Source organism: Nyctibius grandis, chromosome 3 (assembly GCF_013368605.1).
Source record: "Nyctibius grandis isolate bNycGra1 chromosome 3, bNycGra1.pri, whole genome shotgun sequence".
Lineage (NCBI taxonomy): Eukaryota > Metazoa > Chordata > Aves > Nyctibiiformes > Nyctibiidae > Nyctibius > Nyctibius grandis.
Window position 1 is genome coordinate 33,105,781 of NC_090660.1, and position 13,699 is coordinate 33,119,479.

The 13,699-nt window shown below is 34.7% G+C and overlaps 1 protein-coding gene across 1 annotated transcript in view; it reads right to left on the reverse strand.

Annotated features, from left to right (window-relative positions):
• Positions 1-139: 139 nt before the first annotated feature.
• The window catches only part of ZPBP (zona pellucida binding protein), a 33,654-nt gene continuing 20,094 nt past the window's right edge, over positions 140-13,699 (reverse strand). Inside the window, 5 exon segments of the mRNA XM_068396553.1 lie at positions 140-231; positions 4,439-4,616; positions 6,282-6,352; positions 8,032-8,250; positions 10,109-10,252. Of these exon segments, the coding sequence (XP_068252654.1) occupies positions 140-231; positions 4,439-4,616; positions 6,282-6,352; positions 8,032-8,250; positions 10,109-10,252 (704 nt within the window).

A 13,699-nucleotide genomic window follows, 5' to 3' on the forward strand; every position in this document is an offset into this window, starting at 1 on the left:
TGATGAATCATTATTTCTTAAAAACAAGTGTATTCTACTGATGTAACCAAAACAAACTGTACACATTTAAAAAATATTTATTAATATTACGACGTTAAAATACATAAGAGCTACTGCAAGAGTACAAATCCCTCAGCTGTTAGCACTTTGTTGCTCCATATATCAAACTGCTGTCGCACCGAAGACAGTGAATTCCATTACTAGGATTGTATGATCCTGGGCTGCATACAACTATGGACAGAAAAAAACAAGAAAAAAATGTGACATTTAAGTGATATTAATAAAAAAGTGTTTACATTTGAAATGTTTAGAATGCATCTTTATCTGTTTGAAAAAAGACCATATTTTTTCCAGCATTCTGCTAGTTGATGATGAAAAAATTGTCTATATTTTATACATCATCTATTTATTACACCGTATTTTCCTCTTCATCACTTTCCACTCCATCTACTTACAGGGGATATGTCCATTAATTACATTCTAATATGGCCTATTTCCAATAGTGTTTTAAATAAGCTGCTATAGCTGCTTGTATAAGTAATACAAGACTAAATAAAGCTGAAATCTAAGCTCTGATAATTATTAAGTGGTGCAAAAATAATACATCAAACCAGAAATGAGTGTATGGTGCAGAACAAGTGTTCTGAATGAAACATCTTTTTCCTATTCGATCATATTATGCCATTGGATGAAGTCTGTACAGTCATCTGCAGAATGACTTCATCACAAAAGACTAACTCAGCATTATGCTCTTGGCAGAAGAAAAGCAGAATTTGAGCTATTTGGTTATGACTATCCTGAATCATACTTCAATTTGGCAATGGTAGCCTTTCTTAAGGATATATCTTTAATTAACATCATTAGTATTCAGTATGCAAAGGTAATTAAGACCTTCCTTTCTTTTGCAGATTTGGTGCTTACCTGGTTATTGGGTTTTGCCTGGCTTGATAATGACTTCTTAGTCACTACTGCACAAACTTTTAGCAGGATTTTCAGTATTTGGTTTGGTTTATTTTCATTTGTTGAGACTGGCAGGATTCACTTGATCCCCAGTGGCTGTTATTAGCTTGCCTAGCATTTTTTGCCACTGCTATTGACCAAAGAGGGTTTTAGAGGTCTTACGAAATGTAAGAGAGAAGGAGTCCTCTCCAGATGATGTCAAAACCTTGCCTTTTTTGTACATTGGTATAGGCAGACCAAGATGCCTTTATGGGAAAGAGAAAGCTTTACAAATATGTGTAACTAAAGGCATTTTCCAAGCTTTCTGTCTGGAAAATCCATCATCTTGTGTACCAGAGGAATAATTCTACTCTTTTCATTGAAGATTATAGGCACACTTCTAGTAAATCCTTCAGAATTTTCAGTTTATTTAATTGGAACAAGGTAGACTTCTCTTACAATGGGATAAAAAGTTTATTTCTCAGAAGCGTCATCTGTTTCCTATCTAGCAGAAAGCATGAAAAAGAGAAAGGACTCTGAAGCAGGGACCTGTAGCTTATTTAGCCAGTTGCTGGAAAGTTTCTTTAACAGGTAAACATAACTTGTTTCAACCTTTTCACTAATGGAAAACTCCTATTGGTATACCTTTACTTTGAAAGTATAAACATCTTAGCAAAATATTCTGTCTTTACAGTGTGTTTTATATACTTGCCACTTCATACCTCACAAACTGAAATGCACATAATTTCTTAATTTGTTCTTGTATCCTGTAAGCTAACTAGTATTTTGCACTCTCTTCTCATTTTTAGGACTATTTCAATATTCTCTTGAATAATGTATTTCCTTTTGAACTTTCAAGTTACTATGTTTCAGTAATATAAATAATCACCATTCTGTGAGAAAGAACTGAAGAAAACCAAATTAGAATTGACTACTCAGTATCTAGTCTACTAAAAATACCACAGAAATCAAGCTCTACAGAATAATAATACTGGACAAAAAATATTTCATAAAGCTAGTACAGGGTATGATATCAAATTGTCTCTCCAGAGAAGGCCTAAGAAACATACATTTTTACTGTATTAATTTCACAGCTGCATCTGATAAAAAAAAAAACTAAAGCAAAAAAATAGATTTATAAAGCAGAAAAATTATATTTAGATATTTTGATGATGTGAAAGTGACTCAATTGTCTATGCTAAGTAAAATATTTTTAAAAAACCACAGGGCTTTAAAAGCAAAAAACCATTAATATAAAATCATATGAAATAATTTCTAAGATTTTGTACTCATCGATTCTGTTTATTCAAGACTGCTTTACAGAGGCAGAAGACTAAATGGAATTATTAACCAGCAGTAACTCCATGTCTTTTAAGTCTTTGCCTCTGCAAAATCACTCAGTAAAGGGTTCTGCCTGAGGCTTATCTGGTACCTGATGAACAAAATTTTGATATGTTTTACCAGCAGTGTTTTCTGCCAAAAAGACTTCTCTAAAGATAGATACATCAAACAGTGACTGATGAGGTTAACATGTTTAATTGACTAATTCAGAAAGAGATTTAGACTAGAAAATGGGAGTAGAAGGTGAGACAATAGCTCAATATTTAATGCCGTTTTAATATAAAAGCAGAGGGGGAAAAAACAAATGAGGATATAGTATGATATAAAAGAACATGAGACTGAAAACATGGGGAAGAAAATGAATGCAAGTTCTAATACAGGAGATTTAGATTGGTAGATGATGCAGTAAGTGAAAGGGTTATGCTTAGTGCACAAATTGTGTGAAATAAATGATGCATTGTTCACAGAGCACTGCACAACAGCGTGGAGGAACCAGAACTACTAGGACACTACATGAAACTAGATATTCTAAAAATAATAGAGGAAAGAGAACAGGTGTAACTGAACATCCAGCTATTTTGCTGTATGAGAAGTAAAAATAGAGTAGGTTCGTTTATGAAACCTGCAGAGGATATGCATAGTTTTTTATTTCTCCCATGTTCTTGGGCCTACTCCATAACCTTTTCCATTCTGTCATATCCTTATCAAGTCCCAGAGACTAGAAACAGTCGCACTATTCAAAGTTTAATGTACTTAAATTAGAAAGTCTGAGTAACATCTGTTTCCATGTTCCAAAATAGAACTGGCTCATGGAAGGGTAACACAGATGATAATCTGAGGTTTGCAGTGTATCTGCGGTGATACTGATCAGACTTCTACACTATGTAAAGATTTCATGAATGGACGCTGAAACACATGCAGGTAAGCGGAAAGTAATATAATTTGATGTTGTTTTACAATGAAGATAAAAAAGTAATTAATTTGAAAGCACCTGATATGGCAGCACATACAAATGTAATAAACTACAGAAGACTACGATTAGAATGAAATTTTAAAAAGAGTATTAAATGATGCTAAAAAGGGAAATAAGAGTTGGAGAGAAATTGCTAAAGGGATTACTCATGAGGTTGCTCTTTACTAAATATTTACTAAATATTTACTAAATATTTCCACTAACAAGATTATCAGAAAAGGTCACACATGGAAACATTTCGCATGTCCTGCAATTTTAGAGTTGTCTCTATTTTCTGCATATTCTTAATATATCTTTTCAAAGTGTATTCGATTCTGTAAACTTGTCTTTCAATATGTAATCCAGTGTTTTCTTTTACAATTTCTAGGTCTGTAGGGAATCATCTCTGTCAAAAGCTTGACTACAGATTTATCCTCTATGTGTCTTGTCTTCCATTGTTCCCTTGAGACTTCAGGCTCAATATTTGGGAATCATATGAATAACCTTTTCTTGGGCGAAATGCAATCTGGCAAAGCCACTCTCTAAAACACCGATCCACTCCTTAACATCTAAGGAGGGTAATATCACTTGTTTTAATATGAGGACTGACAAAAATAAAATTACCAGAATTTATTCTCTCCCTTTCCTTATTCTTCCAAATGGATCACAAATATTTACGGATTTAGCTTAAGTTTGCAAAGCTATACAGAGTGATTATTTTATCTATTTTTCTTACTTTACTGAGATCTGGAATGTAGCATTCAATTTGTAATTAGATGAAAGCATTGCATTATTATGCCCCTTTTTATAAATTTATGAACAAAAATAATTGTCTTGTTTGTCTCACTGTAAAACAGCACTTGAAACATACCTTGTCAGATTACAGATTTTCTATGCCAGTTCCAAGAAACCTCACTGCTGTCTACATGTCTGAACTTAATGTGATTTATTTTAATTTAACTCAGTCCATAGAAATTGTGGGTCTGGCTTAAAATCTAAATCAACAAGGTCTTACAAAGGTTCTGCCCAAGTACTAACCTGATCTAGTACTGGTTACCTTGACAGACTTGACAGGATCACAGCCCAAAACAGTATGGCATAACAATTTCATAAAGTTAAATAGCAAAGTTCTGAGTTCAATCAATCAGAGCAAAAAAATTGTAACAGTATTTAGTACTTTATATGATAAATTAATTTGTCACTTACCACAACACTCTGGACAGTTTGGATGTACTCGAGCATTCCTTCCATACCCTGGGTAGCAGTGATTGACCCATACCATTTGCAGAGTACCTTCAATGTAGTATATTTCAGGCAACGATTCAGAACTTTTTCTGCGAACTTCCACTTGTTGGTTAAAAAATGTCTCTATAAGGTGTTTTGCCTAAATTGAAAAAAACTATTTTTTCAGAATCTTTGATGGAAAGAGGTCAGAATACAAGAAAACACAAAAGAATGTGAGTATGAGTTAGGATGAAGATTTAAAGGATGTACCACTACATCTTTTGATTGTAGCTGAATGGAAACAGGAGGACAATCTGATATTCTTGGATATGTTGCGTTTAATTTATATAAACCTTGATCAATTAATGCAATGTCTTCAGAAGTGTTCAGGATTATACAAATAGAACTTTAAAAGCTAATCCACGGCAATTTTGCCTACATTAGACAGCTGTAGCCCAACATCAATAGACTTGCAGCTTTCCCATCTACATAGGTACTATTATTTACATCCATTTATATTTCAGACATACTTTCCCTCTTTATTAGCTATTTCTGTTCAATAAAAAGAAAATGCCAAAGGTCTCCTGAAACCAAGTTAAATAAGGGGATGACTATTATTATATCAATCAAATATAATCACGGAAGACTAATTCCCTTACTCAAAAAGATTTGCACCAATACAATCCTAGATAGGAAAAACATTCCTTTCTATCAGTGCAGAACCAGCAGCACAGAAGCACAGACATGTTAGGATACAAGGGAGCTCTATTCCGTCTCATCTACTCCATCTCCCTAGACAAAGGCAATGTTTATTTTTAAAAATGCTTTATTTTCTCTGGAATTTTGGACAATTTCTTATGAAATGTCTTTCACTGCAATATTAAAGAACTTAAGTCATAGTAGTTAAAATTAAAAATGTGACTTCTAACTGACTAAAATATATAAAATATGTAACAAAAAATAGACCCATTAGCAATCTGACAAAGTCTAACAGTAAAAAGTATCAATGCTTCATATCCAGATAGTGCTTCATTTGTATAGAGGGATTAATTATATATATATAAAGCTAAAAAGAAAAAGCAAAAAAAAACCCTTTAATAGGCTTGCAAGGTTCAGTACATACACAAATTGGCAAAACTAAATTTATTCATGATCTCTTAATTTGATCCTTTTCTCTGTATGAAAAAGGTGAACTTTGATCGTGAGCTTTCCCCACAAATGTAGGGTTTTTTTCAGTGGACAGGATGGAAGCTGTTTAATGAGTGCAATGTTATTTTAGATCCTTTCACCCTTCTGCTGTAATCCCAAAGCATGATTTGCATACCTGCTATTTCTTGGTATTCCTCCTGTACTTCCCTTCCCCTTTCTCCTTTCCCCTTTAAGAACCTCTGAATTAACAGTTAACGTAGTAAGCAAGACTCTGCCTTCTGGTTCTCTACTGTAAAAGCGAAACGCCTTCAAGCAGCTAAAATTCCACCAGATCAACAATAAAATCACTTTCAAGTGATGGAAAGGCACTCCCATTGCAAAACAGCATGTCTGATATTTATAAGATAGCACATGTTCAAAGTTTCCCGATTGTCTTTCCACTTTTCATACTCTTAATATACTGTCTTTAATATAGACTGACAGTGTGATCTGCCTTACCCATAACGGCAATAGAATATTAGCAATTTTAACTGATACAAATTTTATGTCCACTATAACTTTTATATTGATTTATTAATTTACTAAACAAAGTACATTTCGTTTTTTATGTTATTATACTTTATTGTGAGAGTAGCTTATTATGTTAGTTGCCTTTTTATTCTTGCATCTACTGTACCTTGTTTAGTCCATGAGATGCATCACAAGCGCTTTGCTGGTGTAGTCTGTTGTGTTTGTCTGAGGAAGCAACTGTAACAAAACATAATCTGTTTATAGAACAAAATCAATGAAATTAACATTTTTTTAATTATTTACAGGTTTAAGATTCTAGCCAGTTCTGATACAAGTATTTAGGACTTTTTACCATATTTCAGATCATATTTGTCCAACTTGCAATGTTTTAAAGAAATCACAGAGCTTGTCCTCTTATGGATATTACACATCTACGTCTAATTGTCAGCATACTTAAATATTTTATGGGAACTGTCATTTATTTATAAATTCTAATGGCAAGAGAATGTATAATTCTAAACTCAGATTTATAAATTTATAAATTTATAAATGTCCCAGATTTATAAATATCTGAATCCTTTCAAAAGAAATAAGCTAATCCCTCTCTAATTACCTGCCTGACATTGTGGTTTTATGAAGACTCAGGTTTTGAAACAGTGGACTCAAGTTTTCTCTCAAGAACAATCGATCAGGGCAATATCTAGTGCTTTGAAAGATTTTCCCTGCTCCCCCTACCCTGCACAAACACATCAGTTCCTGAGCCTCACTCACTCAACCCTTTACATTCTCGTAGGAATGCCTATGACACAGAGCCGATGTCTCTTTTAATAAGAGAAAGTACTTCAAGTGAACTGAACCTGTGTTGGGACTGTTTTACAGGTTCCTTCAGACCTCACAGCATAAAGGAGTTGAGACTTTCTTTTCATATGGTTTGTGTTCAGAAGGAGTATTCTGAGAACAAGTCTCAGGAAAAAAAGATCTCCTTTGGATTGACATGACACTGAGATTTCTGACTTCCACATTTAATGCCTTTATTGAAAAGCTGGTAATGGAAACATTTTATAAAAACAAATTCATGTTAAAAATAAAATGTATTTTTAGTAACTAAACTTTGTCAAAGGAGGATAAGTATCTAAGACACTGTGAGGTCTTCATTTATGTATAAACATAAACTCATGTACAAACATACCCAAATATCAGATATAAAGTTTTATAATTATGACAGTACATACTCACACCCCATAAGAATCCTTAAATATCCCATAAGTTGGTGACATCTTCCCAAGCCACCTAATGATTTGCTTTAAATCAAGCCAACTCAGTATTTTTGGCAACTCAGTTTTACCCAGGTCTCCTTTAGGCTCCTTTTGTTTTAAAGAAATGGAAAATTATGAAATCTCCCTCTTTTATTGTTTCCACTTAAAGAAGGAAGAGTGATGAGGTTCATCTCATTTACCTTTATTTACTGAAAATTAGACATCCAGTCTTAGTCTGTTATTTGGAAGCTGTTTATAAAGACCGAGGCACATCCATGGAGTGATTTATACACCTGTTGTAGGTGGCTGGATGAAGGTAATCTGGGGAGTTACAGAATACACTGTATCACCTTCCTTCCTATGTTAGTGTGCAACAAGGGGCGTGATCATGTTTTCTGAAACAAAATTAAAAGCATATTGATCTATCCACAGCTATAAAAATTTCTAACGCTCTTCTGAAATAATGTAAAATATGCACTTTTGAGTAGATCAACTATCTTTTTGATATTGACATGAATTTCACATGCCATACTTTGAAGCATTTTTACAATCAAGAAACTATTATTAAACCCTTACAATACTTTCTGCATATAAGCAGTAAATACATTCCATTAACTACAAAAATTCTAACCATTCTTTAAAAGCAAGGCAGATTTTTACCTGAAAATGTAAAAAAGATTTCATTCTGTAGACCTCCTCTCTGCATTTTTACATGATGGCATTCTGACTTAATTAATGTAACCTCACAAGAAAGTTCAGCAACAAGTTTCCTTAGTATCTGAAGCAATGCTTTCTCAAAAGAAGTATTATGAGAACTGTTGCAGGGGGCTGCATGATACCGGGCTGTGAACTCATAGTAATTTTTAGGATCAGAATAAGCTGTAGGAAAAAATGTGGAAGATGATGAGGAACATATGAAGTAAAAAGAAGAAAAGTAATTTGTGTATTTGAAAATAAAATTGCCAATTTAAATCCTTAATTTATAAACAAAACCTATTTTGCACCCCCAGAGAATTTTTGATGATAAAATAGCATGTGCTGGGCCACTTGGGAACACTTAAAGAGATTTTTACAAATTGACATTCTTATTTATAGGTCAGTCTTACTCTTTATTATTGTATTTTTTTAAATTTTTAAACCAATAGGAGTTGACAGTAAAGGGATCAGTATTATGAAAGCTAAGGTTAAGCATACAGAATACCGTTTAGTATGTGACACAGTATTTCATCTCACACATTGTGGCCAGTTACAGTAGTATGTTACATATTTTTTAGTCAACTATCACAAAAGTATTTTAAAGGGCTTAAAAACTGAATCCTCTTCCCCAGAGATCAATAGAAGATGCAACAAATAAGAGGAGCAGGAATTCCTTCTCTGTGAGCAGAAATAACTGAAAAAGCTTCCACATAGGTATGAAATTTACTTTTATGGATAGATCAACTATTTCACCTTTACTGTGAAGCTAAATGCACACCTGGGCATCTTTTACAAATAAGCCAATGTCCCATAAAATGCGTATTTCTAGTTATTTCATGATAACTACTCTATTTATCCAAAGCTGAAGATCAACAAAGCACAATGTTAAATAGAAAGTACGAGTGAAAGAATAAAGAACAGGGGTCATGGTGTGGGTATAATCACAGAAAGGAGAAGAGGGTGGCAGGGAAGAAAGAACAAAGGAATAGAAACTGAACCAGCTGAAAGAAGCAGAACATCCAAAATATGGTACCCAATTAAGACAGATCATCAGATCCTCTACCTTGCCTTTGCCTCCCCCATTTCCTTTCCCTTGCTGCTGCATATTCCAGATTTTATATATATATGTATGAAACTTGGATTTTGTATGCTAACATTCAGATTGGATCCTTACTGAAAGATGTAGTTCTGCATTACTGAAAACGGTAACCTATTCCATCAAAACTGTTCCAAAGAAACTTTTTCCTTTCCAGTTCTGTTCAAGCAAGCTAGCTGCTAAAAGTCATGGTTATTCTGTATGAAGGCTACTGTGACAAAGTAAAATTAATTTACATCAGAGGTTAATTTAGGTTATTGTGCTCTACCATGTTTCTAAATGATCACTGGTAGGCATTTTAAAATCAAGTTCAGACAGTTGCTGCTGAAGGCAATAGAAGCTCTTGCCTACATCTCCACAAGAATAAAGTATCCTTTATAGAAGAAAAGGAGAGCTAGTAATGAATAAATGGCATTGCCTTTACAGTCTTTGACTTTATCAAAGACTTTTTACCTGCTGACAGAAGGAAATGTAATCAGAACAAGAAAGAATAAACTACAAATATTACATCATTAAATGTACTTAAAAAACACAATCAGGTAATGATTAAGGCATTAACATGTGTGAAATAAATCCATACATCTGTGCTAAAATTAATATAATAAAGAATAATTCATTTTAAAATTATGCTATTTTAATGTTATTAAGGATTACTGACTATTCAATTTGTTACATTTCATTATGTTTCATGTTTCTTTTTTTAAAAGAACTGTATTCATAAGTTTCTCAGTCAGCCACTGAGCTTCATTTAAGGCTCTGTAAATTACATTAAATGAACTGCCTGGTAGTAACTAATATTAAAAACAATTCCCCAGAGAAACAGAATGTCTTTATCTCTGCAAATTAAATTCTAAGTAAGCCTACTTATTTAAAAATAGCAACACACATTTTAAAAAAGAAAACTTTTTCAAGGCAACAACACACTTACCTGGATAGGTAACTTACCATAAATAAGATATTTTATGACAAGGTTTTTGTCAGGTTGCATTGCTGTTAGCTTATAAACAATGGAACAAGTGTAAACTCCACTCAGGTTGAAGTGTCTTAATACTAAAGTTCCTGTTGGTGATATTTGCACACTGCTATTTTCTAGTAAACACAAAAATGAAATAAATTTAGTTGTCATCATGAGAAAATGCAGAAAGTAAGGGTCCAAATGGTTATTTACTGTTAAGCTGTGCACAAAATAATAATGTTATGGATTCAGCTGAAGGCACAGGACTCAGAAACTGAAGCTGATTGGGTGTCACTCAGTTCAGCATGACACAAATATGCCTTATTGCTGCTGTGTTTTTAAGTATCGGTTGACAAAGCAGTCCTAGAAACCCGTTTTTATTTGATTTCAGACATCTATTGTTCTCTCCAGTAACCACTTCCAAGAGCAAAAACTCTGAGAAAAAAAAAGGACAACGTGGGCAAATAATCTCTTTTTATACCTCTGTATAGTCAAGCTGACTACTAACCTTTCAGTCTTCAGGAACTGCCTCATGAATTAGCTGCTGGTGGTGTTTAACATGCAGTACACTTCAAAGTAGGCAAGACAGGAAGTTCAAGTTAAGCAAGTATTGTTTAACAGACCTTCCAAAAAAATTATATATATATGCCAAAATGAGAATGATGTATGTTTAAGACTGTAAAATAATCCTTCCGTAAAGAAGGATGCACATTGTTATGGTGGTGAAAGTCTTAACAGAACTCCTTAGTTCAAGGCAGAGAGGAAGTAGGATCCTATTTCAAAGGACAAATCATGAGCACGGTTCTTTAACTAGGTTTTTAAAGAGAAAGGAAACCACTGCTTAAGGTCAGATTTGGGCACTGATAATGAGCCATACAGTTGCCCCATGTAGCCTGCATGTGTGTTACATGATGACAGCTGATGAGTCCTTTCCTGACTTGAAAAGTCCTCAGGCAGTAATAATATAGATATGGGATTCTCAAATAGTAATATGCAGCCCATCTTGCTGGCAGCTGTCAAAGAAAACCTTGGGAACCACTAGATTAGAGTCAATTATAATAGACTTCAAGGTAAAATACTCACTTTGGTAAAATATTTTGAGAATGGATTTTTGTTTCCATTTTCAGATGCCAAAAAAAACTTTTTAACATCCTAAATAGTTTAGACCTTTTATGTAGACAATGGAAGCTTAAACAATTAGCGTGATGTGAAAGCAGCATATCTTTAGACTGAAAAAAATCAATGCTAAGGACATGAGATGTGTACTACACACATCAGGGCTTTTACTTCAGACCAGTCCTAATCTGGTTTTACAGATTGAGCACGCATTATTTCGTGAGGCAAACCTTTCCAATTAGCTGCACCCAACAGGAATACAGTTTGTGCACTCAAAGACCAGACCATGATACAAAAAAAATGTGGTAAGTGGGTACAGTCAAGCAATTAATTTCAAAGTCAGACTCCTATTCAAACTAACATGTTACTGTGGATGTACACTGATTTTCCTGGTATGCGACTTTAAGAAAGATATTGGGAAAAAAAATATTCTTATTGAAGTGCATCTTTTTACATACTCAGCAGGAGGGTGTAGGACAATTTTATTCCTCAAGAAACTATTTAATCTTTTAATTAATTTTGTCATATATGTCACTGTGTTTAAGAAAAAAATCAAGTGCAGGTAAAAATGAGTACTATTAAAAAGACTGAAAGTGCAAATTCTTTTACAAGAATGGTTTGGGATTCCTTATCAGCCTAGGCTCTCACATTCCACATGAAGTTCACCAAGGCCAAGTGCAAGGTCCTGCATGTGGGTCGTGGCAATCCCAAGCACAAATACAGGCTGGGTGGAGAATGGATTGAGAGCAGCCCTGAGGAGAAGGAGATGGGGGTGATGGTTGATGAGAAGCTCAACATGAGCCAGCAATGTGCACTTGCAGCCCAGAAGGCCAACTGCGTCCTGGGCTGCATCAAAAGCAGCGTGGCCAGCAGGTCGAGGGAGGTGATACTGCCCCTCTACTCACTTTCATGAGACCCCACCTGCAGTACTGTGTTCAGCTCTGGGGCCAACGTAAGAAGGACATGGAGCTGTTGGAACGAGTCCAGAGGAGGGCCACAAAGATGATCAGATGGCTGGAGCACCTCTCCTATGAAGACAGGCTGAGAGAGTTGGAGCTTTTCAGCCTGGAGAAGAGAAGGCTCCGGGGAGACCTCACAGCAGCCTTCCAGTACCTGAAGGGGGCCTACAGGAAAGCGGGAGAGGGGCTTTTTACAAGGACAAGTAGTGACAGGATGAGGGGGAATGGTTTTAAACTGAAAGAGGGTAGATTTAGATTAGATATTAGGAAGAAATTCTTTACTGTGAGGGTGGTGAGACATTGGAACAGGTTGCCCAGAGAAGCTGTGAATGCCCCCTCCCTGGCCATGTTTAAGGCCAGATTGGATGAGGCTTTGAGCAACCTGCTCTAGTAGAAGGTGTTCCTGCCCATGGTAGGGGGGTTGGAACTAGATGATCTTTAAGGTCTCTTCCAACACAAACCATTCTATGATTCTATGATTAATGGCACACTGTCTTTCATTTTTTGGATGATGAAGAGGTTTTAATCTGATGATGAACTACTCAGGATGCTAAGTCTATAAATTAGGATGTCATTTGCTACTGTATGCTGGAATAGCTATTAGATTAATATTGTCAGAAAAACAGCATAGATTTAAGAACTATAGTTCTGATCTTTGGCATATAGAACCACCCTGTGTGGGCCAAAAGCAACAATACTGTTAGTTGATTGGATAGTTGGAGTACCTTTTAAGATATATCACAGACAGCTTTGCTATACTTACTTACAAAATGCGTTACTGAACTGCAAAGATGACAAGAAGTCTGCAAAAGGCAAAGCTTGGAAATCCACTGAAAAGACCTGGTCACAAATATTTTTTTGAAAGGACATCAGCAGAAATGGAAAAGTAAAGTGTTCTTCTGATGGACTGAGTCACTGAGTTTATTACAGAATTTTATCCTACCTTGAACAATGAATGCTTCATATACCAGAAAAGATAAGAATGTTTACATAGTAACCATTAATTATTTTAATGGTATGTTTGTGTGTAAAAAATCTCCTTTTGACTCATGAAATCAAGAGCATGTCATGTTGTTGGATTGGTTTTTTTTTCCTAGTCTTATAAAAGAAACCACACTTAAAATGCCTTGCTCCATGGGATTGTCTGGATGAATACTGCTTACTCAGATGAATTTGGGTTCACAAAACAGACTGTTAACTTTAAAATGAAATTTTAAAAGTGATTAAGCTATCCACCCTTTTCTTAAATCTAATATTTTTCCATGTTATTCCTCTGCAGTAGGTTCAGTAAGACAGGTGAGCATGATTTCACATCACATTTTGTGATGTGAATTACATTATATGATTTAATATGCCTCTATTACACAGGAGGTATTTCACATGCATGATGGAGAAAGAAGCAATGTGATCGAGTTCAGGGGTTCTCTGGAGTCAGTGAAAACTGGCAGGATTTAAAACAAAACAGAAGTTATTTTTTAATTCATGCTAAGAGAGGAAGCTAGACCA